General features: G+C 38.1%; 4 protein-coding genes across 4 annotated transcripts in view; 2 read left to right on the forward strand and 2 right to left on the reverse strand.

Moving 5' to 3' along the window:
* Nucleotides 1-4,573: 4,573 nt before the first annotated feature.
* Nucleotides 4,574-11,513, reverse strand: LOC134655790 (adipocyte plasma membrane-associated protein Hemomucin). The gene is made up of 7 exons (XM_063511252.1): nucleotides 11,405-11,513; nucleotides 10,519-10,656; nucleotides 10,217-10,425; nucleotides 9,667-9,955; nucleotides 8,869-9,062; nucleotides 5,858-6,075; nucleotides 4,574-5,330 (listed from the first exon to the last, which is right to left on the reverse strand). The coding sequence occupies exons 2-7, from the start codon at nucleotides 10,638-10,640 to the stop codon at nucleotides 4,599-4,601; spliced, it is 1,764 nt and encodes a 587-aa protein (XP_063367322.1). The 5' UTR covers nucleotides 10,641-10,656; nucleotides 11,405-11,513; the 3' UTR covers nucleotides 4,574-4,598.
* On the forward strand, nucleotides 7,382-8,137 carry LOC134655791 (transmembrane emp24 domain-containing protein 5-like). Its single transcript, XM_063511253.1, has one exon. The coding sequence runs from the start codon at nucleotides 7,417-7,419 to the stop codon at nucleotides 8,131-8,133; it is 717 nt and encodes a 238-aa protein (XP_063367323.1). The 5' UTR covers nucleotides 7,382-7,416; the 3' UTR covers nucleotides 8,134-8,137.
* A 163-nt stretch (nucleotides 11,514-11,676) lies between the features above and the next one.
* Nucleotides 11,677-12,709, forward strand: LOC134656131 (small ribosomal subunit protein uS14). The gene is made up of 3 exons (XM_063511650.1): nucleotides 11,677-11,838; nucleotides 11,949-12,048; nucleotides 12,652-12,709. Exons 1-3 carry the CDS (start codon nucleotides 11,777-11,779, stop codon nucleotides 12,658-12,660), a joined length of 171 nt encoding a protein of 56 aa, XP_063367720.1. The 5' UTR covers nucleotides 11,677-11,776; the 3' UTR covers nucleotides 12,661-12,709.
* A 195-nt stretch (nucleotides 12,710-12,904) lies between these two features.
* Nucleotides 12,905-26,392, reverse strand: part of LOC134655927 (mucin-2) — a 35,639-nt gene continuing 22,151 nt past the window's right edge. The window contains exons 3-7 of the mRNA XM_063511437.1: nucleotides 21,354-21,604; nucleotides 20,049-20,237; nucleotides 18,557-18,748; nucleotides 13,458-13,636; nucleotides 12,905-13,050 (exon numbers count right to left, since the gene is read on the reverse strand). Of these exons, the coding sequence (XP_063367507.1) occupies nucleotides 12,985-13,050; nucleotides 13,458-13,636; nucleotides 18,557-18,748; nucleotides 20,049-20,237; nucleotides 21,354-21,604 (877 nt within the window). The 3' untranslated portion in view covers nucleotides 12,905-12,984. The remainder of the gene's footprint in view (nucleotides 13,051-13,457; nucleotides 13,637-18,556; nucleotides 18,749-20,048; nucleotides 20,238-21,353; nucleotides 21,605-26,392) is intronic.

Here is a 26,392-nt window from a genome sequence, read left to right on the forward strand (position 1 = left end):
AAGTAGTGGAACTATCAGTACCGCTACTTGACACCAGATGTCACAAGTGTACTGACGAAAAATGTACTACTAAAACAATTTACAACTAATATTATAAGCAGATGGAGTTGAAAATAGAGTTCCGGTGCATCCGGTTATAATATTAACTGAAAATTGTTGAGCATTAGAGTTTTACTTTGCCGCGACATCCATTGCCAACTAGCAGAACTGGTAATGTCCGCTACTTGACGCTAGATGTCGACTACGAAGTAACTCGCGTTTTGGTAAGAAAACTGATGTATGGAGTTACCACTCTTTACTTATATTTCTCTATAATATCAACGCAAAGTGCGTATACTTAACCTTCATCCACTCCATGCCTTCTTATGAAGCCTTATAGGACTTGCATTTACCAAATGTCGTTTTATAGGCAATTTGTAAGCACTGTCGATTATGACATGGTAGTCAGTCTTGTCTAACGATTTATTTTTTACATTGAAGAATGACTAAATTAATTTTATTTTAGAATTTACAGATGCGATGTACTTTACTATAGTTCGTTTTTTTAGCATTAGAAAAAAGGTAAACAATCTTGATGTGTCTTTTAATTGAAAAACATGTTTTAAAAATAAGTCACGGCAAATATGTAACAATTACGAATCTAATACGATCATTTATATTCTTCTGCTTTCAAGTTACTGATTTTTAAAAATCGTTTTTCAATTAAAAGACATGTCAAGATTGCTTACCTTTTTTTCTAGGGTTTGCACGGCGGATCCGAAATGTATGGGAATATCCGCGGATCCGGATCCAGATCCGGATAATTCCATACATTTCGGAACCCTACTTCTTTCTAATGCTAAAAAGCGGCCAAGTGCGAGTCGGACTCGCCCATGAAGGGTTCCGTATTTAGGCGATTTATGACGTATAAAAAAAAATTACTTACTAGATCTCGTTCAAACCAATTTTCGGTGGAAGTTTACATGGTAATGTACATCATATATTTTTTTTAGTTTTATCATTCTCTTATTTTAGAAGTTACAGGGGGGGGGGGGGGGCACACATTTTACCACTTTGGAAGTGTCTCTCGCGCAAACTATTCAGTTTAGAAAAAAATGATATTAGAAACCTCAATATCATTTTTGAAGACCTATCCATAGATACCCCACACGTATGGGTTTGATGAAAAAAAAAATTTTGAGTTTCAGTTCGAAGTATGGGGAACCCCAAAAATTTATTGTTTTTTTTCTATTTTTGTGTGAAAATCTTAATGCGGTTCACAGAATACATCTACTTACCAAGTTTCAACAGTATAGTTCTTATAGTTTCGGAGAAAAGTGGCTGTGACATACGGACGGACAGACAGACGGACAGACGGACAGACGGACAGACAGACAGACAGACAGACATGACGAATCTATAAGGGTTCCGTTTTTTGCCATTTGGCTACGGAACCCTAAAAAACGAACTATAACCAATGTAACCTAATGAAACACCGGAAATACATAAGTGAGGTTCTCGTTTTGTCTCAGTTGATTTATTTGGCAAGCTTTTTACAAAATTACACTTTTATTGAGGGAAATAGGTTTTTTATTTATTAGAAGTTATCCTAGACAAAAGTTTTACACTAATATTAGTTGTAATAGCCAAAAAAATCACTTTAAAATCAAAAAAGCTATTATGAGATCTAAATGTTTACCAAATAATTCAAGTGACAATGAACTCTTAGAGACTGACATTATCCAGGTTAAATCGCAGTGTCTAACCAAATGAATGTCGATATATTCGTTAACCTTTTGGACGCCAATGACCGATATATCCGCACCGTAGGTTCAACGCCAAATACCGATTAATCGGTCACATATCACAGAGCAACATAGACCTACGTGCATATGCATAAAGTTCAATTTCAGTTTTAACACTTCGATGACGTGGCGTCAGCGTGACAGCTTTTGTGTTTGACACGGCGTCGAAAAGGTTAAGGTATACCTAGTGTTACAAACAAAAATGAATATAATGCAATCAACCGACACACCAATAGCAACTAGTATATAAACGCCGAAATACGGTTCTGATGTATAAGTAGACGGTTTAAAATGTTAATAAAAACCTAACCTAAGCTTAATTGCGTTATGTAACAGTTTTACTTAAGTTTCAAAATAATTGTTAACATTCCATTAGTTTTATGCCTTAATTCTTAAATGGATTGTTCCTTTCTGCCCTATCATATCAGGTTTTTTGTTACTTATCTAATGTACCTGTATATTATGGATAACGCCATACATAAACTCTGAAAATGTATCCTTGATTTTTTTAGCTGTTTCTAGGCGTGACCGAACTATCAGTAGCATAAATACCTACTCTATTTATGCGCAGTTTTGTTTAATCTTTTACTTGCTGAAATGTCATTTAACAATCGTTTCATTTACTTAAGTGAAATGTTAGCAGCAGACATGACATACTGCAGAAGCCATCTATGGTGATGCATAGGACAATTAGAAATATGGGCTTGCCTATGATAGAACCTGTTGAGTTCTGTCCGTAAAGTAAAACTCATCCTTAAATTATAATGTGGTTTAAATTATTAGCTAGGAACTTTGTAAAGCAAATTAGGTAATATAACTTTTGATAAAACAACTACATATTATGTTTTATTTCTCATTCTCCCTCTAAAATTAAACAAGACTTTTAATAAAAACATATTTATTAGGTACTTAAGTATACATATAAATATTGCTTCATTACAAAATCTTTGAGATACAAATGTCAGATATTTTGAACTGAACAATTCAGTCTCTTTCATACGCAAAAGGTATAACGGTAATTTAGACATTTAATTTTTGTACCCTTTCTAAAAATTACAAGATTTGCGAGGAATAAATAAAAAATGTTAACTGCTCAACAAAAACTAATAACAGTAATCATTACGTATGCAACTAATAAATGACTATCTGGTTGTAACGCAAGTCTTGATAGAACATACTTACTATAGGTACTTATTGCACTGTTGGTTTACTGGTAACTGACTGATAAATCGTAGCAACTGAAATTGAAACTATGGCATTAAGTTTAACCTTTTGGACGCCAATGACCGATATATACGCACCGCAGGTCCAACGCCAAAGACGTATTAATCGGTCATAGACCACAGAGCAACATAGACCTAGGTGCATATGCATAAAGTTCAATTTCAGTTTTGACACTTCGATGACGTGGCGTCTGAGAGACAGCTTTTGTGTTTGACACGGCGTCGAAAAGGTTAAGAGGAGAAATATTTATAAGAAAATAAAACACCTGTTTGAATCGAGACAATACTAAAAAGGTAGACGGAAAGTTGGTTAAAAGTAACGCTATTAACACATTCACTACCAGACAAAAAACGGCGCACTACCCCAGAAACCGGTCGTCTATAGCAAAGTTTACGAGCGCCCACCAGGTGGGTTCCTGGTAGTGAATGTGTTAAAATACGATGAACTCTTAGAAAAATAATTAAAATACTCATTACTCCATAATAAATTCCAAAGCAATAAAATGTGAAGTGGATAACAGTGTACAAAAACTGGTGCTAATACATACAATAATTATGACCATACCATACATATGTATATCATGTCTAACAAATAACACCTTCTAGGAAGATCACAATATAAAGACATTTTCATCGATTTTTTCGATCTAATACACTCATTCCACCAAAAACAACAATAATAATAATTTGATAATTTGTATATATGCCAATAAAGGAAAAAAATACTATACTATATCATTACAATAAAGGAATGGACAAGATAAAACTTCAGTCTAAAAAGAATATACTTATGTTAAAAGATCATTTGGAATGATATTTAGTAACATTCAAATAATTACTGAATAAAATGAGTCCCCATAATTTTGATTAAGTTAAAAATTTTGATCGAATTTGTTCGCGAGGACTCGTGAGAGCGTAATTTCAACTTTCTCGGACCACAACCACATTCACACGTTTTACTTACAAGGTCGTTTCACGAAACCTGGCAGGAATAGAATGAACGAAGCTTTCATTGTATGCGCGACACCTGTATCGGTATTTTGTTGGTTAATGTCACACTCCCATAGATATTTTCATCCACTCATTCGTTCCATTCGTGCTAGCTTTGTGAATTGAATTGTATACGCTCTGATAAGAGTGATAAGTAAGCGGGTGAACATTAAAAGTTATAGTACATTATGTACCTAGGGAGGTAAATTCGTAAATGCTCCAGAGCCCGTACCATGAGCCACTGACAGTGTCAAAACTGACATATACGCTATCGAGAACGTAATTTACTTTCTATACATCTCGTTCGCACTAATATGCGAGTACGAGCGAGATGTATAGAAAGTAAATTACGTTCTCGATGGCGTTTATGTCAGAGCCAAACTGATGGTAGCCGTACAGATCGCAGGTGTTTGTGGCCCGAACCGAAGGTGAGGGCCATAAATATGCGATCTGGGGCTTTACGAATTACGGCCCGTGGTTTGTATAAAGTTTTAAGTCTTGCCTTGCCAGGAAGTGAGATTTTCATCTCGCGTAGCGGGAAGAAAAACTCAATTACGGGCCTAGGGTGACGTAAAATTACTAACCTCCTTTTTAATACTACTTACAAATGTGGGTTAGGAATCTCTGTCGGACCGCCCTTTTTTATCACCTTTAATGTTTCCTTATTGGGCTTGGCCGTGTCCGAAGGAATCTCCTCTTGGATGGGGATCTGTTCGGGTGCGGATTTGTCATGAGGAACTTTAGGAGATCCACTCATTTCCTTTTTAGCTTTGTTCTCAGCTGGTTTCGGAGTAGGTTTCGTTTCAACGGGCTTCTGAGTTGCTGGTTTGGATGTAGTTGTTTTTACTTCAGGTTTAGTAGGTTCAGGTGGCTTGGGTTTAGCTTCTTGTTTCGCCGGCGCGGGCTTGACTGGTGCGGGCGTCGGTTTAGGAGTAGTTGTAGTAGGTTTAGGCGTAGTAGTGGTAGTAGGTTTAGGCGTAGTAGTGGTAGTAGGTTTTGGTGTAGTCGTTGTAGGTTTAGGTGTCGTAGTGGTAGTCGGTTTGGGAGCATCTACTGGTTTAGCCACTTTCGCAGCCTGTTTCTTCTCTTCTACTTTGGGTTTAGCAGTGGAAGCGAAGGCTTTCTGCAGCAGCGGCGGGGTGGGTACGACACCAATGTAATTCGCATGAGGACTGCCTATATACAGTTTGTTGTTGTAGACAATCGCGTCGCTGATTTGGCTCAAGCTCTTGTCGGTGTTGAAGTAGGATGCGACGATTTTTCCGTTCCAGTCTATTTGTACTAAACCGGCCATTGGAGGCACAATGCCGGACACGCTCTTGAAGTGCCCGATCTAGAACGAGAAAAATATTAAATATTATAAACATTGTAAATCATTTGAAGCTTCTTCGGCTGGTAAAAAATAATATTTATTTGATGTAGCTGTGCTCATGACACTAAACTCGTGAGTGGATATAATAATTATTATGATCGCCAGCGACATTGATGTGTGTCACACAGGGATCGGATACTGGTATTTTTTGTATGGGAACGGAAACGGTATTTTTTCGTTCTTTGCTAATTACTTCATTTCTAATTGGGCAATCTAATAATACGAAGTCGTAACCTAAAAACACAACTGAGGGCCTACAGCGAACCACGTTCGACGTGTTGCCTCTCTGTCGCGCTTGTTAATTCGTACGTGTGGCAGGCAGGTAACATGTCGAACGTGGTTCGCGGTAGGCCCTCTGAGTCCTACATTTCGAGTATAAAATAATTCGAAAAATATGGTTATCTCTAAGTTTTTGCAAAAAACCGGTTCCGATCCCTGGTCACAGCTGAGTGGATAGATCGTCGAATAGGTACAAGACAAACACTTACGAAATACTCGACATCCTCGAACAAAAAGTGCGGATACACAGTGTTGAGATAAGCGAACGGCAGCTCGATCAGGGTCTGCAGGCGCGCCAGGAACTTCCTAGCGACGGGGGCCTCCGACATGGACCGCGTTAGTAGGGGGTGCTCGTCGTCGAAGACCGTGTACAGGCCCACGAGGACTCCGGACCCGTCGGGGAGTGCGCGCACGTTGTCCGGAACACCTGGAAGGCAGTTAGAATAGAATATAATTTATTCGTAAGCACAGACAATACATAATATGAAAGAAACACAAAATAAGATTAGAGTGCCACGAAATGGCCTCATCTCAGCATGTTGCTGGTGGCTTCCAGCGCTGGTCTTCCGATGAGACCATCAAGTGAGAAGAATCACGGAGGGTAACAGACAAGAAGAAAAAGACATCAAATAACGTAAAGTGAACAAATAGTAAAATAAAAGTTACACAGAAGGAAGATACAACTTAACGACTATATTAAATTAAATTAAGACTAATTTATACATATAAAACAACATTAAAACAAGCATCGTGCTCGCAACACTTCCTTTTGTAAAACTGTTGGAATCCTTACTATTTAGATTAAAGGAATTTGAACCTTGCATACAGTAGTTACATTCCATATCTTGATGGCAGAGCGACGCGGGGCCCAATATTTACGTTAGGCGTTTAAGATTTGAGAGTATCAAGCAAAATATCAACAGAGGGCGAGGGGAATGAAAAATCGCCTATATCTTAGACGTAAATGATGGACGCAACCTTATATTGATTATTGTATAGGGGTTAAAATACTTAGTCAGTATAGAAAGACGCGTCCCGCTTCCGACCATTATCAATAAAACATAAATTGCTCTTATCGAAAACTGACGACAGTTTAACTATTTACATATTATCGTATTAATTTAATTTATTATTGAAAATTTCCGACTCCTGCCTCCGACTGTATAATTTGACCTTGTTACAAAGAATCCGCTCTATCCAATTGAGACATAGTTATGTTTTGCGTGCATTTATCGACTGCAAAAAGGAATTATGCTACTCTCTAAAATGTTTACACGCATTAATCAGCCAAATTAGATCGCGTGAAGTCATGATGGCGATTATAAAATTCAACATTAGGTGAATGGTTATTCCGGTGTTAATGATTACATGCGAATGCGGTTGCACCACACTCACCACAGTCTGTAATGTTAACTACTTAAAAATTTAAGAAATGTTTAAAAGATGTGTGTCTAAGAGATGACGAGGTGCTCGGAGTTGAAAGGTTAAATTAGCCCCTCGATTATGATTGCTACAACCGGATTTAGGTCTTGATCTCCAATTACCCATAGGTGTGAAAAATCTTAGTTTTAGTACATAAGTAAATAATATCCATATACCTCCTGGAAGTAATCGAAATTTTCTGCTATAAAAATTGCACAAAACAGATATGATATGATACTTCTATTTCTATGCGCAATGATGACTACAGCCGCGCAACTGTTCAAACAAACCTCTACGAAAGTCAGACGCGCTCTTGCAACAGTGTAACGTGGATACAGCTAACAAAATGTACATCCCAGTTTTTTTACTTTTGATTCTACGAGCATGTGCCGCTCAAGTGACGACCTACGAAACGGACATGAATTTCCGAGTAGAGCCAGGCGACAGAACATGTTTCTTCGAGAAGGGGAAAGCCGGTCAGATTCTCGAAGCTACGTACCAAGTGATCGACGGACAACATGGAGATCTGGACATATCGTTCGATGTCGTGGCGCCCGATGGGCGAGAACTAGTTTCAGACTACAAACAGCCCTACAACTCGCTTATAATGGAGTTGGAGCAGGACGGGGACTATGTGTTCTGCTTGGACAACACATTCAGCGTGATGAACTCAAAGTTAGTGTTTGTGTCTGTGATGATAGAGGATAAAGTTGCTGAGGCAATTGAGAATGCAACAGAGCCCGGAGTTGGTGTAGTGGAACAAAAAGAAGTCTTAGAGTGGACGGGCACATTGCCGAACGGGGAGGTTTACTACATCGAGGTGGCGCATATTGCAGATTCGCTCACGCGCACCCTGAAGCACGTAGTGCGCGCGCGCCATCTGTTGGACATCTACGGAGCGAGCAAGTCGCGCGACACCTACGCGGCGTTCGAGGACACCTTCATCGTCGACCTGTGGTCCGCCTTCCAGATCACCTTCATGTGTGCCGTCGGAACGCTTCAAGTTTACATGATAAAGAAACTGTTCAATAAGTCTACTAAAAATGTGAATAGCTTCTATTAGGTATGTGCGTGAGCATATTATTTAAAATACAGCCTAAGTAAAACTTTAATAAATAAAAAATTACCATTCGAAAATCGTTTGCCACGCCCGGAGTTATTAAAATGACACCTTATCTAGCATGTCTAGCAACCAAAGCATAAACATTACCATTTCTGCATGAATAATGTTAGTAAATGTCTGTAGTTAATAAATTATTTACACTTTGAGTCGTGACCGTGGGTAATAAACGGCGGGTTACATTCATTAACTATATATTTTTTTAGGTATAATGTTTTATTTCTTAAGCAGTAATTTTTCATGATTGTTCTAAAACAAAAGATGTCTTTAAAAAAAAACTAAGTGTGTAAATGTTATAAAGAGACCTATCAGATTAAAATGGTTAAAACATTAGGCCACACGTGTTTCCGACAACTCAGGGTTCGATTATAACAATTTGATCGTCAAAACCAGGGATCGGATACCGGTATTTGTTGTATGGGAACGGAAACGGTATTTTTTCGTTCTTTGCTAATTACTTCATTTCTAATTGGGCAATCTAATAATACGAAGTCGTTACCTAAACACACAACTGAGTCCTACATTTCGAGTATAAAATAATTCCAAAAATATGGTTATTTCGATGTTTTTGCAAAAAACCGGTTCCGATCCCTGGCCAAAACTATTAAAATTATTATCACCTGACCTGAGCCCTTGTATCTTTTTCCAATAAAAGTGCAAAAATAATCATATAATTACCTGGCAAGCCGTCAACAAACACCTCACTCTTTCCTTTCTTGGGGCCGTCAATGTAGTACTTCATAAGCCTGTATCTGTTGGTCTCCGCTACGACCACGAACTGGTTGTCGGGGGATATGGCCACGCCATTGGCGAACCAAAGGTCGTCGAGGAGTACTTTACTTTCATTCTTGGCCGCGTTGTAGTAGAAAAGTCTGAAATTTCAAGTGTGATTAATACTTTTATTCTAGTTCAAGAGTTCCCAACCAATGGTTTCACAAGACAGCCACACTTCTGTACTGTAATATGTACAGTCATTTACACAGTTAACTGACTCTTTGTAAGTCTTATTGCAAAGAGATAAGGTTTACAAATCCTTACCTTACCTTAAAAAATCCTAAATTATTATCAGTGTGTATTTAAAATATTTCAATGTAACAAAACTTATAATGAATTTACTTAAATAAGAAACACAGCTCTTGACATTAACTTTCCAACAAAGGAAAGTGGAATAAATTAATAAATTAGGCATAATAAGCTAGTCTTTAGGTATTGAGTTCCTTCAGGGCGGAAAATCAGCAACTAATATTATAAATGAAATGGGAAAGTAACTCTGTCTGTCCGTCTGTTAAACTCAAACCGCTGAACCAATGTAGATGAAATGGAGATGGAGATTGTTTGAAGCCAGGGGAAGGACATATAGTTTGTATCAATCATCATCATACCATGCATACAAAGTTACCGACAGAAGCTAGTATTCAATAAAAGAAGTATAAAGATATTCAGACCGAAAAGGCAGAAAACTGTGTCACCGCTTACCTCCCAGATGGATCAGAAAGTAAAGATATGGCACCATCTTTTATGCTGAAGTCACTGCTAGAGTCAGTCCAGTAGAAGTCTCCATTCTTGGCCAATGCAATGTGGTTGAAGAATCTGGGTACCCGGCCATTTATTGCAACTCGAGGGGACACCAAAAGTTGCTTCTTGTCAGTCTTAAGATTGGTCTTCCAAATACCATGGTATGCATCAACAAGATATAGCACATTTTTGTTAGCATCAATTTGAAATCCAAGTGGTCTTCCGCATATGTGTTCTTGTGACAATCCAGCTATACAAGTGAGAAAATATTATATAATTTGTAACACTATTTTTTTATATGTCTGTATAAGGAGTTTAATAGAGCTTGGCCAGTAAGCATTACTCATGTAGTGAGTACATATTAGTCATAAAGAAAAACTTTGGCGTTAGAGAACTCTAACTAAGAAGCAAGTAAAAGAGGTATCATACATATAAACATTTGAAAAAGGTGTTTGCTTAAGCTTGAGTTTAATATTTGTGATTCTAATTAGAGTCTTATTAGCATACTCACTGCATGGTTGTCCAACTTTGGTCACAAAAGTGACATGACCACCAGGAGACAACTTGACAATCTCTCCACTTGCCAGACTAGTGAATAATTCGCCATTTGCTACTTGAAAGGCCTCTGGCCCTAGAACTTTGCCCACATGTATTCTTTGAGCATTATTTAAAGCCCCATTGGGTGCTAAAGGACCAGTTCTGGGCTGAGTGGGTGCAAGCCTGTAGACAGAAAAAACAGGTTAGTACTTATTCCAGCTTCTAGAGAGGACATCATTAAAGTTTCAAATCATTTATTAGAAGATTAGAACTTACTCAATACTTGTAAACTTGGTGTATGGTGGTAAATTGGGTATCAAAACAATGATACCAACAAATATAGCCAAAAACAAAACAAGTTTTATAATTTTTTTAATAAAACTGATTATGAAGCCCATTTTTGTCCGTGTTCACCTAGAACAAACAATACAATACAAATATTAAATGCTAAAACCACCTACGGGTTCCAATGCAAAACAGATGTGTCATTGTCTTATTTATCTTTGTTTTAGCTGTCTACATAATTTCAAGATAGTGCACAAACAAGTCATATTTAAAGTCTTTTTAGACCCCAAGCAAATGGGTGTATAAATGTTTGTCTTAGATATGACTTTGAAAACAAATGATAAGTTCACATATCAACATTACACGGATTATCATGGTTACAGAAGAATAAACACATGGTTTGCTTGCAGGCTTGCAGAGCAACCACAATGTCATTTTGTAAAAAAAAAAACAGTTCTATTGCTCAAGTCTGCTACCTGTACTGGTTGTTTTTAACTGCAGGTAAAGGCAAATTTTATATACTAGGATTGTTTATTATGTTATTTTATACTTGATTTATAAGCAATATGTAAAGTTATATACATGTATTTCCTTTCACAATTTGAACCGAGTAGACGAGACTGCTCGTAGTGAATGTTACGAAAGTTGTGCAGTTATTTTAAAAATCTTAAATGTATGTTAGGAAATTAATATATACAAAAAATATTTTTGATCTTTGATCCTTTTTCGATCTTTGAACCGCTACATAAAATATTATACATAGGTACGTATTAAACAAAAGCGTGTTTTGCAAAGCAAATGTATAAGACTATTAAGACAAAAATGAAGTGCAATAAAAGCAGGAGGGAAGGAATCTAATATATAATTTAAGTAATACCTCTGATCCGGTGAAATGAGTAGAAGAAATTTCATACACCGCAAAACCGTGGCGCGGGTGGCGCGGTCAGTCGTCACTCGTCGGACGTTCACCTTCACCTTGACAGCTTGATATCACGTCACCCGGCAGAGGCGTTTGTAATATTTGCATATGGCAATTCAGTTTACCGATTACATTTACATCACTAGCTCCCACAGATAATCCTTAAATGTATTGTATTCATTCGTTTACTTCGTTCATTATATAATCTGTATCGTCCATTCATTCATTCGTTCGGTAACTACTTCATTCATTCGTTCTTTCAGGTTACGGCGTACGCCATTTTAGACGTTTCTCGGCGCTTTTGAGCCAAAAATATTGAAGTAATTCACCATGGGTCACGCTAACATCTGGTATTCTCACCCCCGCAAATACGGACAGGGATCCCGCTCATGGTACGTCACTAAAATGCCCAAAAAACAAGTTGTCTTGGTTAGGTCTCCTTCGACCATGTAGCGCACACGTGTTGAACAAGAAGTGCTAAATGAGATTTATTTTATTTTAGCCGGGCCTGCTCCAACCGTCATGGACTTATCCGTAAATACGGCTTGAACATCTGCAGACAGTGCTTCAGGGAGTACGCTCACGACATCGGCTTCAAGAAGGTACGTGTAAATTCTAATGTCACATTGGTTATTAAATTTATTACCCAGTTCTAAGTTTTAGTAGCTCTACGTATCATTTCTAGATCCAGTACCTCTAACGTACTCGTTTTACTAGTACAACATTAAGTGGGGATGCTATGCTATCTCAGTCAACAGTTCAGTTACCCGAGGATGCTCAAAGTCAAACACCCTAATTATCAAATCTTTGTATGGAGAGTGCCAGGCTAGTCATAATTTCATAGCAGTATTTATTTAAAATAATACTTGCATAGTGGGGGGCTATCAAATTCGCTGCAGTCTTATCTTGGTCTAACTCTAGTGATCACCGGTTCAGTGCCACCCACTACCACATGTTTGAGGATGTATTTGAGATTGAGATTTACATTAACTTCCTGTATTATTCATTCCAGTCCTCATTCAGTTGAACAGTCAGCAGCAGAAGTTGCTAAGTGGGCCAGGTGTTCAAAATGATCTTGACGTGACTTTATTGTTAAGAGAATAAGAGCGTGTCAAGGTAATTTTGAACACCTCGCCCGCTTAGCAACTTCTGCTGCTGACTGAACCACATCTTTATCCATCTAATTAAATGTTTGTTTGTTTCAGCTGGACTAAATGCGGGAGCTATTCAATAATGTTAAGGTATAATACATTATAAAATCCATATCTTAAAGTTTTATTTAGATAAACCCTGAAACTGACACTAGAAAAACAACATTGAAGTCATGTATTGCATTCCATTAAGTTAGGCCTGTTTTACATGCAATTTGGCATAAAATAATAATATTATTTTTTTATGTTACTTGCCTCTTTCTCTCCGTTTTCTCAAATAAAAAATAAGGGTTGAATTGAGACAAACTTTAGAACAACAATTTTATTTCAAATATAAAAGTACAAAACATTAAATTATTAATAAGTATGGTCACTTAAATTCCTATTTTATATTTTATTATTATTTCTATTTGCTTGTGCTTGCCGCAGGTTCACTAGGGTGGTTCCAAATCTCTGTAAAAAGAAAGTATTTAGTATAGCACCTTACTCGTAAGCTTACTTAACCTGAAGCATTAGACCGCTTTTTCCTATAGTTTGTCAAAGGACTGTCTCATTTCAAACATAGAGAATCATACTATCTTTGTCTTACACTAGTACTAGCACCCAAAAGAAAAGGATGAGTATGGGTTTTTTGTTTTATAATAATTCTTATTTACTGACAATTTGGTTTGACTTACTATACACTTGCTATACTTATATACTTACTTACTGTATATAGGAAATAGGAACACTCCCTAATCATGAGTGACATTTAAATGTTTGCAGACTTGCCAAAACACATACAAATATTGATATAATTATGGCATCAAAATAGCTCCAAATCAGGCACAACGTGCAATAAAACAAGGTGTAACAATTACCTGTCCCATGCCTGCTAACAATGCTAGCAGACTCCTCTGTGGCGGCCGACAGTGTTTCTTGCCGCCCTCTGCACAGCACAGGTTAGGGAAGCAGTCCACGCTGGATTGACACTGCTTCGGGAACACGTCGGGCTTGGGCGGCGCCGTGCACTGCAGGTACGGCTCCAGAGCACGCACGGCTGTAATAAGGTAGGTATATGAAAATATAAGTTTTGTTAACTTCAAGGGTCCGGTGGAGAATTGGAGATCGACATCAAGATCAGGGATGTTGCGGATGCCGATTTTTTGACATCCGCGGATGCGGATTTTTAAAGGCTCACATCCGCGGATGCGGATGTCAAGATAGTACCATAAAAAACGTCAAATATTACATTTTAGTAATTTAAAAAAAAACCGGCCAAGTGCAAGTCGGACTCGCGTTCCAAGGGTTCCGTACATTAAGTCCCACTCACGCTTGATTGCTCATTTCCAGAGATGTACAAAATGGTTTTAAAAAAGCATTTAAATACAAAATGCAAAATACTTTTCAGATTTACTATTTCAAATGCAAAATACCAAATAGTTTTGCGTTTTGTATTTCAAATGCTAAATACAAAATAGGTATTTTCAAAATACTTTTTCAAAATAAAATACCTTTTGACCAAATCTCAGATATTTTTATTTATTTTAGGTACTTATTTATCATGAGAAATAGAGACACAATGCCGAGCCAAACAAAAACGTCTAATAACATGGCACCTTATGCATGACATTATGGTCATATTTATCAGTAGGTACGCGTATCAATAATGTAAATCATGTAAATGTTTACATTATCTAAATTATCTTGTTGTAGTACAGTACATAGCCGTTCCAGTATTGTAGGGATAACAACAACACTTCAATATCATAAAAGTAGGTAATCAAATCAAATCAGTAACCACTTCACCAGCACCAGCAAACAATAAATCAGTGAAATCGAATCGTCGGCGTCAGCGGCGTTGCGTTTCATAGCCATAGATCATGTTCGTCGTTTTCGTTTGACATTGACACTAGTCAGACATAATAGCCGGTTTAGACTCTCGCGCGATCCACGAGACGAGCCGCGAGCCGCGCCACGAAACGCGAGTGTAAGCGGTGGGCTCGCGGCTCGTCTCGTGGCTCGCAAGCTCGTCGAGCTAATATAATTTAAACACTAACGGCACGGCATAAGGTTTATAACCGAATGACAAGCCGAACGCGAGTGCGTCGAGGCGAGCCACGAGCCGAGCCGCGAGCCGCAAGTCTAAACGACTATTGAGACCGTGCACGATGGCAGCGCCACCTAGCGTTCGCAACGTGGTCGGCACTGTCAAATAGCGAGCGCAACAAAATAAAGATTATTCCTTAAAAATATTTACTATAATGTACTTAACAATGTGCGGAATCTATTCGTATTTAATGTTAAATACACTTGGTTTTTGCTTTAGTGAAAACAGTAAGAATTATCTGTGTATTTTATATTATTCGGTCAATATCCTTCGTTGTTGTTTCGTTACAAATTCAATGAATAAACGCATGTTTCACTATGTTTTGATGACTCACTTAGTCATCCTTTTCCTGGGGATACGTACGATGCTTGCAATTATAAAAACTTTGACCTTTTTCACAGGTTTTAATCAACACATTTTATGTTAAAAATTTATGTTCTCCCGCTTAAGGCACAATGTCTGTTGTGACACTTGTGACAGACGACAGATAACCCTACGTCCCAAAAGTGTGCTTTTGACGGGCTTTAAATAACTAATATTACAATCACTTAATGTTGGTACACTGTATTAGCTATTTTATTAACATACAAGAAAAACTGTGTTGACATATACTAGATAAAATGTTTAGCCATTACGTTGTTAAGCCTGGAATAGTACTATATGGTATAAAAAGCTAATATCTAGCTCGGCGTTGAAAATATATAAAATTTACTATTACGGTTTCGTCCAGTATTATTGCAGTTTACCACACAATAGCTATCGTGACCAATTTTTATCGTAAGTATGATTATAAAGCTAAAATAACTGAGAAGTATGGGAATTTACAGAAACACTGATACCAATCTTGTCATTATTGGCCACATCAAGCGCTGCGATCGTTTCGGCTTCCCCTACGGGTGCTTTGCACGGAGCGAATAAGGCGCGCACTCTGACTGGCATGGCTAGCAGTAGGCGCCTCTATCGGTCAAATTCGGCAATACAAGCGTCATTCGTTCATTTCATTTTGTTTGACTGGTAATGTTGGCTAAACTTAATCACAAAGTATTTTGCATTTTGAAATGAATGCAAAATGCAAAATACATCTCGAAAAGTATTTCAAATAAAATACAAAATGCTTTTTACTAAAAGGCATTTAAATGCAAAATACAAAATAGGTATTTTGCATTTTGTATTTGCATTTTAAATAGAAGTATTTCAAATAAATCGCATCTGCTCATTTCTAATAGGTTTTTTTTTGTTAATGACTAAATTACCTAGCAGTCTAGCACTTACGCCGATGCTAAGACGTTCCTGTACCGACCTGTTCCACATCCGCATTAAATCCGCATCGATTTTATGCGGATGCGGATGTTGAAAATAATGCGGAAGTTCCGCGGTTGCGGATGCGGAGATTCGCAACATGCCTGATCAAGATCTATGGTTGGGTCCTATTTATTTAATCTTTAGTCAATAGAAAACACATACAAAAGGCAGACTTAATGCTATAAGGCATTCTCTACCAGTCAACCTTCAAGCAAAGCAGATCAGGGTATTCAAATCGTACCTACCAAAGGTACGTAGTCTACGTTTCCAGTGTCATATGTTAAAATATGGTTTGCAAAGTCGGAAACCTTAAAAGGCTTAAAATGTGGTCTATACCTAATACCTGTTAAGTGTCTGTTACTAATGTTACTATAGCTATGCTTATTGACATTATTTCATGTATTAATTTAATGGAGTTAAATAGGTACTAGGCTGAGATTGGCTAAGCTGTCAAAAAGTGACATCCGCTTGTATTACAAGTTACAAGCTTTTAAGAAATGGGCCCCTGGTCGCTGAAATAAATTTAAAATTTGTTAAACCCTGCAGTAAACGTTAAGGCAAAGCTTCTGCAAGGCAACACATTTCATTGAAACAATCACTAGGCACAGTATAAGTTCATTCGCACCGTCAGAGGAAATGAGGTAAATGAAACTCATTATTGAGAGTGCAGTCGATCTGCACTCGTTCCTCGAACGATTGCATAACATAAATGACGATACTATACGTTACTGCACACGGATTGCGGACTCAGGATTTTATATTGACCCACAGCCAAAACTAGGTAAACAGGATTTTGCTAACAAAGTTGTTAGTACAGTGGACACGGAACAAGCGTAAAATCCAACATCCGCGTGCAAGTAAACGCAGGCAGCCTTCAGACACGACACGACCCCAATTTAAATCCTTTAGTAATTTAGTATGCTTACCTTTTACTTTTGGCCCTTGACTTAATATTTTTACAGATTTTATCTCGAACTAAATTCATTTAATTGACACTCGCCTTGTTGAGTAAAGTTGTACCCACAGCTACACAGTATACACCGAGTCATGCCAAAGACTATTAGAGATGTGTAGTCAAGCGTGAGCCGGATTTAATTACCTACTTAGTTTTTGATCCGACCCTTACGGGTTTTTTGAAGACATTTCACTCACGTTTCACATCAAAAAATACATTGTTAAAAATTGTGTAATGTACGGAACCCTTGGAACGCGAGTCCGACTCGCACTTGGCTGGTTTTTAACGTTAATGTCTGAATTTAATATGTGACGTCCCACGGGTAAAGGTACCTTATGGCCTTTGGCGCTTACGCTATTATTAACGCCGCTCCGCCGCCGCGCGCTATTATTATTGCGGCGCTATGCGACGTAAGCGCCAAGTGCCATAAGGTACCTTTTGCCGTGGAACGTCACATATGCAGCTTGGCCTTAGGTCTCAAATTTAAAGTTTAATCTTATACCTTTAAACGAGTATTCTTGCATATATATTTCGGGAATATCGGAAACGGCTCTAACGATTTTGATGAAATTTGCTTACTATGGTGTTACTGTGGTGCTTACTGTGATGTTAAATATGGGGGTTTAGGTACGGGGGCGAAAAATCGATCTAGCTAGGTCTTATTATAGGGGTGATGAGGTTCCGTAGTAACTGATAACACTGTTTATTTATATTGTCTTTGTTTAATTAACAGGCAGGCACATGAAGAAACATATGTAAAAAGTCACTATTATTGAACAGTAGAAATATCCCAAATAAAACTTAATTTTTGAGTTTTTATATGCCAAATATTATTAATTACTGACTGGCCACGTCCTTGACTTACAATTAGGAAAACAATAGTTTGTTACACCAGCCACCGGCCTTGTTAAAAGAGGTTACGAATTTCTACTTCTTCACTTTTGTTTAGCTTAGGCTAATGACCGTGAGTCTTCAAACTGTATGAATTGTATAATTTAGGTCGATAAAATAATATTACATCTCACTGACCTACTTTTCCGAGAAAGAGTGCCGACTTGGCTTTTCCAATGAAAAATCAGAAAAATACATAGGAAAATATCTCGTTCGACCGGTAGGTAGCTCCCGATACCTTACTCAATGTCTGTTTACACTAAGCTTTAAGAATATATTATATGAAGATGGTATGAAATGTAGACGTGCTAGTGCCGAACCTAAATCTAAGCGCTTCTACGAAAGATTCGGGGCACACAATGAGGGAATTAGATTGGTATCTATACGAGTAGACACAGTCACGCACCGTGAGGCGTGATTGTTAAGGCATTTAGGGTTCAAGCTAAATTGGACATTTCATATAGTAAGTATTGAACAACCAATTTAGCTTGGACCCTAAATGGATCAACAATCACGGTGCGTGATGGTACATCGTAAACTTATACGTACCTAGTTATAGTAGTTATCTAAAGGCTCCGTCACACAGGTGCGTTTTCCGAGCGGGGCGCGCCGCTTTTACATATAAAACGGTCACCCCCGCCCGGAAAACGCGCCCTTGTGACGGAACCTTTACTGTGAATACTTTGTATTCAATAAACATTTAAGAGACTTTAAGTACTCACGTTGATTGATTTGATTGCCGACTACCGGCACTAAGTCTAGCCTGGCCTTCGCCGTCCGGCAGTAGGATCTCTTGCCATCAGGACAGCACACCCTCGGCCAGCAGTCGGCATCACTCTTACAAGACTGCACCTCGAACAGGAGCTCCCCCAGCGGCTGTGAGGGGCACTCTCGCGGTATCACGCCGAGAAGTGCTGTAATCGGTAATGAAGATCGTTAGAGCATACGCGGAACGGTTACGTTTCTGAGATAATGTTTTGCACAAGATTTAACTAACTGGCTGTGCGTGCCGCACTGGATTTGTTTGCTCTTAATTTTAAGTGTGTTTAACTGCCTAGTTGTGGCAGGTTGCTAAATGCAAATTCAGTTCACATGTAGCTGATTAAGATGATGAATGATAAGGTAGTACTTATTAACTGAAACAATTTGACACTTAATGTGTGAATGTCACGCCCTCGCCAGACAAAGAATGAAGGACTTTGGAGCAGGATATCTGAGCTCCATCATCCGACGCATGGATATGGTGGGAAAAGCTCTCGAGTAGTTGACGGATCTTCTCTAGGGGGTAATTGCACAAAAGATCCCTATGGGTCGAAGTGTATCCGCAAGGGCCCCCGAAAACAATAAGATAAGATAACTGAAACAATAGGTAGGTAACCTAAGTGGTATGAAATTTACCGAAGGTGGTACCTAGTTAAGCCTCACGCCTAAGCTAAGCTGTTTAAGCGGTAATTAAGCTTGTAGATGTATACATCTGCGAAGAAATTCAAAGGTGTATGAGAAGTCCCCAATCCGCATTGGGCTAGCGTGGGGACTATAGCCCAACCCCTCTCGAGCATGAGAGGAGGCCTGTGCCCAGCAGTGGGACGTATAGGTAGGCTGAAATTATTATTTTAGTTAAGCCTACTGTAAGTTTTTTTTAGTGAAGCTTTGTTTTACCTAAACATTTTATGACTAGCCAATCCACAGACCAAATAGGTTTATATGCTCGAGACCGACTGACGAGATCTGGATCTTAAATGATGCTGTGGTCCATGTACAGCCATTATCAAAAGTACATTTCATATTTTCAAGACTGTGCTGACCATCTGACTGAGAAGTAATATTCATCCATGTTTAGCCCTTTATTATCAAATCTGACTTACCCGTAATTAGAGGCCTTGTATATTTATATTTTTCTTAAATTCGTTTTTATTTCGGTGTACCTAAGTTAATTAGTTAGGCTCTGGTGAAGGATTTCATGTTGGAGGTGTGTTAAGAACGACAGCGAAATAATAGCGGATTAGGATTTGGTCCGGTAACAGGATTAACCTAAAGGGGCCCACTGATTCACAGTCCGCTGGACGGTATCGGCCTGTCAGTTGTTCGGAACTGTCGACTTCTTTTTCTAACTGACACAGGCCGATACCGTCCGGCGAACTGGGATAGGATAGGATAAGATAGGGTGTTGGTGTTGCTTGGATGTCGCTGGATAATAAATGAAATGAGGCATACGTTGATGCGAAGCTTGCCGAACAGGGTCGGAGCGAGGCGCCGGGACTCCCTTGACGCAGCGCGACTCGCAGCACACTTGGTCGGTCCCGGTGCTCCTGCGGCACTGCGCGCTGTTCTCGCACGGCACCGGGAATAACACGAACGCCGACTGCCCTGACTTTGGGCACACTAGCTTCTGTTGTTGCTTGCCTGCGAAGAAAATTATTTTGTAGATGATGATGCGAGGTAACTACTTGCAAAAAGTGTTTTCACACACCATCGGTATATAGCTAATGGCTCAAGTATAGAAGAGATCCTAACCCGAACAATGGGGACAGCTGATTTGTTCTCGAGAACGAGGATGCATGTGGTAGGGCTGATAATGGTAATCGGTTCATAGTCTATTTGTCATTAGAGTTCGAAACGCTGAGATGGTATTAAAATTATATAGGCACTTTATTAGGGCAAGGTACGGTTTGGCTAAATAAACTTTTAGAAAGTTCGTGATGGTTCGACTTATGTAGGTATTACATTATTTGTTTGTTAAATATCGTTGTAGATCTTAGGTAACCATTGTATTGCGTTTATTGTTTAGGAAGCCAATTAAAATAAAGGCATGTAGATAGGTAGGTTGCCGAGTTTAAAACACTGCACTGTTATTTCAGTTTACGTTTTATTGCACTCTTGCGCAAGCAAACAGCAGGCGACACATAAAATATATTAAGTAACTACATGTTTAATAATAACATAATAGTTGTACATACGAGTAAGAAATATACCTACGTTTTTCGTAAGACACTTAATCGGCCTTCTTTTTCAACACTGACTATAATTATAGTAAGGTGTCAGTATTTGAAACTTGGGGATCAGACATTGACATACGTACTCGTACCATCAGTCGTACCTGAACGTGAAGTAGGGTTGAAGCGCTTCCGCATCATAGAGATGGGTGCACCAGCATAATGGAGATTAGGCTCTTACCTTTCTTCATCGCCGCTTTGGTGGGCTTGGCTGTAGACGGCGTGGGGATTATCGGCAGCAGCGTAAAGTAGGGCCGCAGCGCTTCCGTTGTCGTAGGCTTCGGCGTTATCGCCGCAGTCGTGGAGCTGGTGTACCTACTTGCCGTAGTGGTTAAGCTCTTACCTTTCTTCACAGCAGCTGTGGTGGGCTTCGCTGTAGACGGTGCGGCGAGGATCGGCAGGAGCGTGAAGTAGGGCCGCAGCGCTCGCCTCGTCGCCGTCAACTCCGGCATTATCGTCGCAGTCGTGGAGCTGGTTATATACTTGGAATTGTAGTCTGTACTTGTCGTAGTAGTTAGGCTCTTACCTTTCTTCGCAGCAGCTTTGGTGGGCTTCGCTGTATACGGTGCGGTGAGGATCGGCAGCAGCGTGAAGTAGGGCCGCGGTGCTTCTGTTGTCGGCTTGGGCGTCGTCGTCGGCTTGGGCGTTGTCGTCGTCGTCGTCGTGGAGCTGGTGGTACTTGGAGTTGTTGTAGTGGTTGTTGTTGTTGTTGTGCTGGTGGTTGATGTGCTAGTGCTTGTACTGGATGTGCTTGTGCTGGACTGGTTAGTCATGTTTCTATAAATGGAAATCACCCATGATAATGCTTTTGGGTAGCGGTGATTTATAATATAAATAATATAATGTACGATACTCGAATGTTATTAGTGAACGCGAACTGAATAAAATATAATGTAATTAAATAATTATATATCTTCTGATGAAAGCCTTATGATATGAACATAAAATAATTTATTTTATAATTATAAAATAATATAGAGTTTGATATTTTTATAATTCTTTGAGTGATGATTCTACTTATGTAATATTTTATAGATAATATCCGGGAGACCGAGCTTATTACTTGGAAAACATATAAAAACTCAAAAATGCGCGTTTTTCCAGAGATAAAACCTACCTAGCTAGATCGATTTTTCGCCCCCGAAAACCTATAGCAAATTTCATCGAAATCGTAGAGCAGTTTCCGAGATCCCCGAAATATAATTATGTAAATATTATAATTATATATACAAGAATTGCTCGTTTAAAGGTATAAGATTACACACTTAGATGAATTCCTTTTGGTGGGTTTATAACTTTATATTTAATATTTATAAGTATACCTATAGGTAATATAATTAATTTTTATATACAAAAATAACATAAAATAAAACATTTATTATAATACCTTGTACCAATATCTAACTACTATTTTTTTCTAACTACGACATGATAAAAACAAATTAAGTATGTACCTACTCTCGGTTATTAATCAAGCGTTAAGTGCGTCTAGTTAATTGGTACTAGTACTTATTTAGGTACAAAGTTACAACGTAATAAGTATTACTTATTTTCACTAAAAATATGTCAGTACGTAGAGCTCATTAGTAAATCGTAAAGAGCAAGGTGCATTCAGATGATGTAGAACATAGGTAATAACTGTATATCGTGAATATATGGTTATACTGGTTGTTATGAGTAAGTATATCGTTCCATCTTAATCGCAATATATTTGAGAGAGTTCAAGCTGGTTCAAATAATTCCAAATGTTGCAGCTGTAATTGGCTATAGGTACTTATCTATGCTTTTAAGTACCCTGGCACATGTAAAAATGGAGCGACATTACTAATTATTTTTTAAATTCATTATTTGAAGCTACATTTATGTGATTCCATAAGATAAACATATAAGAACATCTCATACAATGAATAGTGTCCTTCGGTTTGTACGCTTTTGCATCTAAAATGTCTCATAGCTACTTAATATATGCAAGCTCGCAATATTGCCATATTGCATTGCAGCGTTGCAAGCTTTAATTGCGACCCGCGTCAACCCTCGCCGTTATCTATATATATAAATGCAAGTGTCCTGCGGGCTTAGCACGGGCGTATCATATTGCACGTGGTATGATACGTTGTCTTCTAACGTTATTGGTAAATTTGTCATATCGCTGAGCATGGCCCCGAGCTACGATAAGCCTACCACGTCGATATTGAATAAAGTTATCGACTATCATACGATAGTGACCACGACTGTCTATGCGTAGAGCTTATGAAAAATCTATTCAATGGCTGCCCTTATTCATATGTCGGACGTGTGTCGGACATAGTTTGAACATGAATAGTCAATTTTATTACTACACTTCCAAATTGAAAAGTGTTTAAATGAGTGACAGCTTTATACAAATTGACCTACATTATAACATGCACGGATAATCGTGTTTGACAATTGAGTCAATTGACAATAATTTGACATTGACAAGCATCGCGTACGCGCGTGATCAGTGAAAATATCAGAATACAAACCAAGTTGAAGAAAAATACTGATTTGCTGTGAAATCTAAAGAAAATGCCACGCATAATGTAAGTTTCTCTAAAAACCAATAATTTATTTACAGAAAAAGTTATAATTCGTTTGATCATAACTGATTTTGTCATGAATATGTTTTTCAGTCGATTCTTTGACGCAGAAGAAAATGCTAGCAAAATATATAACTCAGCATCCCCTGTTCGCCTACAGGGAGTACAGGGAGGACCATGAGCCTCTCGGAAGCCAGAGATAAGTGCAGTGCTGCATACAAGTTCTATGAGAGCACGATCCGTACAGATCAGTGGCATCAGTGGCAGCAGGCATGGAAGTCGGTAAGTGCTATGCTAATAATTAATACAGATCAACCTCATCTCAAACTAAGCAAAGTTTGTAGTATGGACACAAGAAACATCCATAACTTAGCATTACTTAAAACATTCAGTGCCAGCGCGAGCTACGCGCTACGAGTGTAGCCGATAACACGGGAAAAACCGTATGTAGCAAAAAGCGCCTACGAACAGTGAACTCCCCTAGTGAGTCGCTGGCAGTTAATGTGTTAATGTTTGTTGTTTATCTTGTTGATATTAGCCCAAATCCAGTTTCTAACTACCGTTGCAGGTAGGGTCATCAAGTCATCACTGAATACAATTTAGCTGTTAAATGTGTCAATTATCTATAAATTCTATTTTTATTGTCAGACTTGTCGTTAATTGAGCTGCAAAGTTAGAAAAATCAATGTGGCAGCAACCCAGGCTCCGCTAGCAGTGAGCGGTAACTCAACCAATTACCGGGAGAACTGGCTTGTCTAAAATGGATCCAGAAGAATCAAGGATTGGAGATGTAAGTACACCTTTCTTAAACTAAAATCATGAAGAGTTTATTGTGCCATTTAAAACTATTGACACTGATCTTCTACTATGACTATGTTCTACTAAGTGACAAAAGTTTGTTAAAAACTGTTCTATGACTACTATAATTGCATGAAGTTGTCATGGCAACAATGGATGTTGTAAAAGTTGATCCAACTGTAGATTAATTACCTAACTAGAAAGTTCTAGTTTGTTATACTTGTTTTTGGTAAACTAGAGTTAACAACATTGAAAGATACACTACTAAACTACCAATTGACATTTTTTTCACACTGCAGAAAAAGGTCATAATGATTGTAACAACAATTAAAAACTTTGGAACCTGTAGACCTCACTTTCAAAATTGTTTTTTTACCCTGTCTGAATATTGTAGAAGCTGGTTTTGTATGTAAGAATTCAAGTGTATTGACAAAAGAAAAACACCACCACACTTTGTGCCATGAATCTAAGACATAAGGATAAAATATTATTAATATTTAATTTTTATGTACAGTCTAACTGCACAGGTAAAAAGGCATTCGACTGCAGTTTCCAAACCGGCTTTACCTGTGCAGTTGAACTGTACAGTGTACATGCTAAACTGCGCAGGCATAGCCTAGTGTGTATTGCCAGCAGTTTAATTGAAAGATTTAAGTAGGTACTCTTATTTTAAATGTTTTCATTTGCAATACCCTAAGTGGTTTGATTGTATACGTGACAATGGGAAGAATTATGATTTTAGCAGCCTATGTATGTAGGTATGTATGTATGTGTGTGGGTATGTTTGTGTCGTGTATTACCCTAGCATAAAAGCTTAACTACTGAGACAAATATTGTTGAATAAGATGTTCATTGGTATGTTTTTATGCCGCAGGTGGCATAGACTACACTTTAATACATAATAGGTACTCTTTAATAAAATAATAATAACAAAAATGCTTTAAATAACGGATTAATAGTTACTGGAACAAAATTTAATTTATTTTCAGTCGAAACGAAATCGGACCAATGAAACTATAAAATCCCCCTGACTTAAAAACGACAGCTTTCTAAAAATGACATTAATTTCTTATAATTTGCAAATGAACCTCTGTACTAGCCTGCGCCACTATAGAATCATGACCTCATCTAATCTATTTGTTTCTGTTTCAGTCATAACATATTGGAGGACACTCAAGTTATCGAGGACACGATAGAAATTAACTAAAATCTGCAGCCTCAATTATTTAATGACTTATTTAGAAAAGGGATAGTCATAATATTTAGCTATAGAACGAGAGAGTGCGCCAAAAAAAAGTTCTGACTTTCTGCCTGGAACACACTTCTCAGCAGGCACGTCCATGCATTTCGAAGTCAATAGTAAAAGTGTTTATTTGTTAAGCATATGTAGGTGAAACTATTACAGTGGTATTTAAAAGGTTTTTTCTAACAAACCTTTAAGTTGCAATGTATGTATCAAGTACATATTACAAGATAAATTAGACCCCACGTCTCTTTATTCGATTGAGCTAAAACTTAATATACATTATTTAAGTTGGGTGATAACTGATAACGCAATATTATGGTACCACCGAATATCTGATGATGGACGCAGGATGTGGGCAAAGAAACTCTTTGATATATATAAAGCAACCTAATTTGTGTTTGGGTTTCTTAGAAATTGTTTTTATGAGTAGGTATTAATTGCCTGTTAAGGCCCCAGTACACAATGCGCCATTCTGGGGGACGCATTTATGCGTTAGAGGGAGCAAGTGATATTGCTATCTCATTCTACCGCATGGCTGCGTCCCTTGGTTTGGCCGGCGATGGCCCATTGTGTACAGGGGCCTTTATAGTCGGCAATAAAAACTTTTATCAAAAATATCATTTTTATTTGACAAGATATGTACTTACCACCTTATTCATAAAACTTTACGGATCTGATTTAGTTAAATAATTTTTTATCCCTTTCTTTCAAATACATAAGGGAGCCGGTCTACCTAGCTTTATTTGACGTTCATAAGCGCATTGTAATTATGCCTACTTGAATAAACTATCTTTTATCTTATCTTTATCTAAGTCAAAATGACAGATAAAGACAAACGATTCATAGCTAATTCAGGGCAGTAACACTTTTATGAATAATGCCACTAGGCTAAGCGTATTATGAGACGCAGGCGACGCAGTTCATGCAGCGCAGCACAGAGCAGATTTTGTAAAGTATGGAACG

This window comes from Cydia amplana, chromosome 17 (assembly GCF_948474715.1).
Source record: "Cydia amplana chromosome 17, ilCydAmpl1.1, whole genome shotgun sequence".
NCBI classification, from domain to species: Eukaryota; Metazoa; Arthropoda; class Insecta; order Lepidoptera; family Tortricidae; genus Cydia; species Cydia amplana.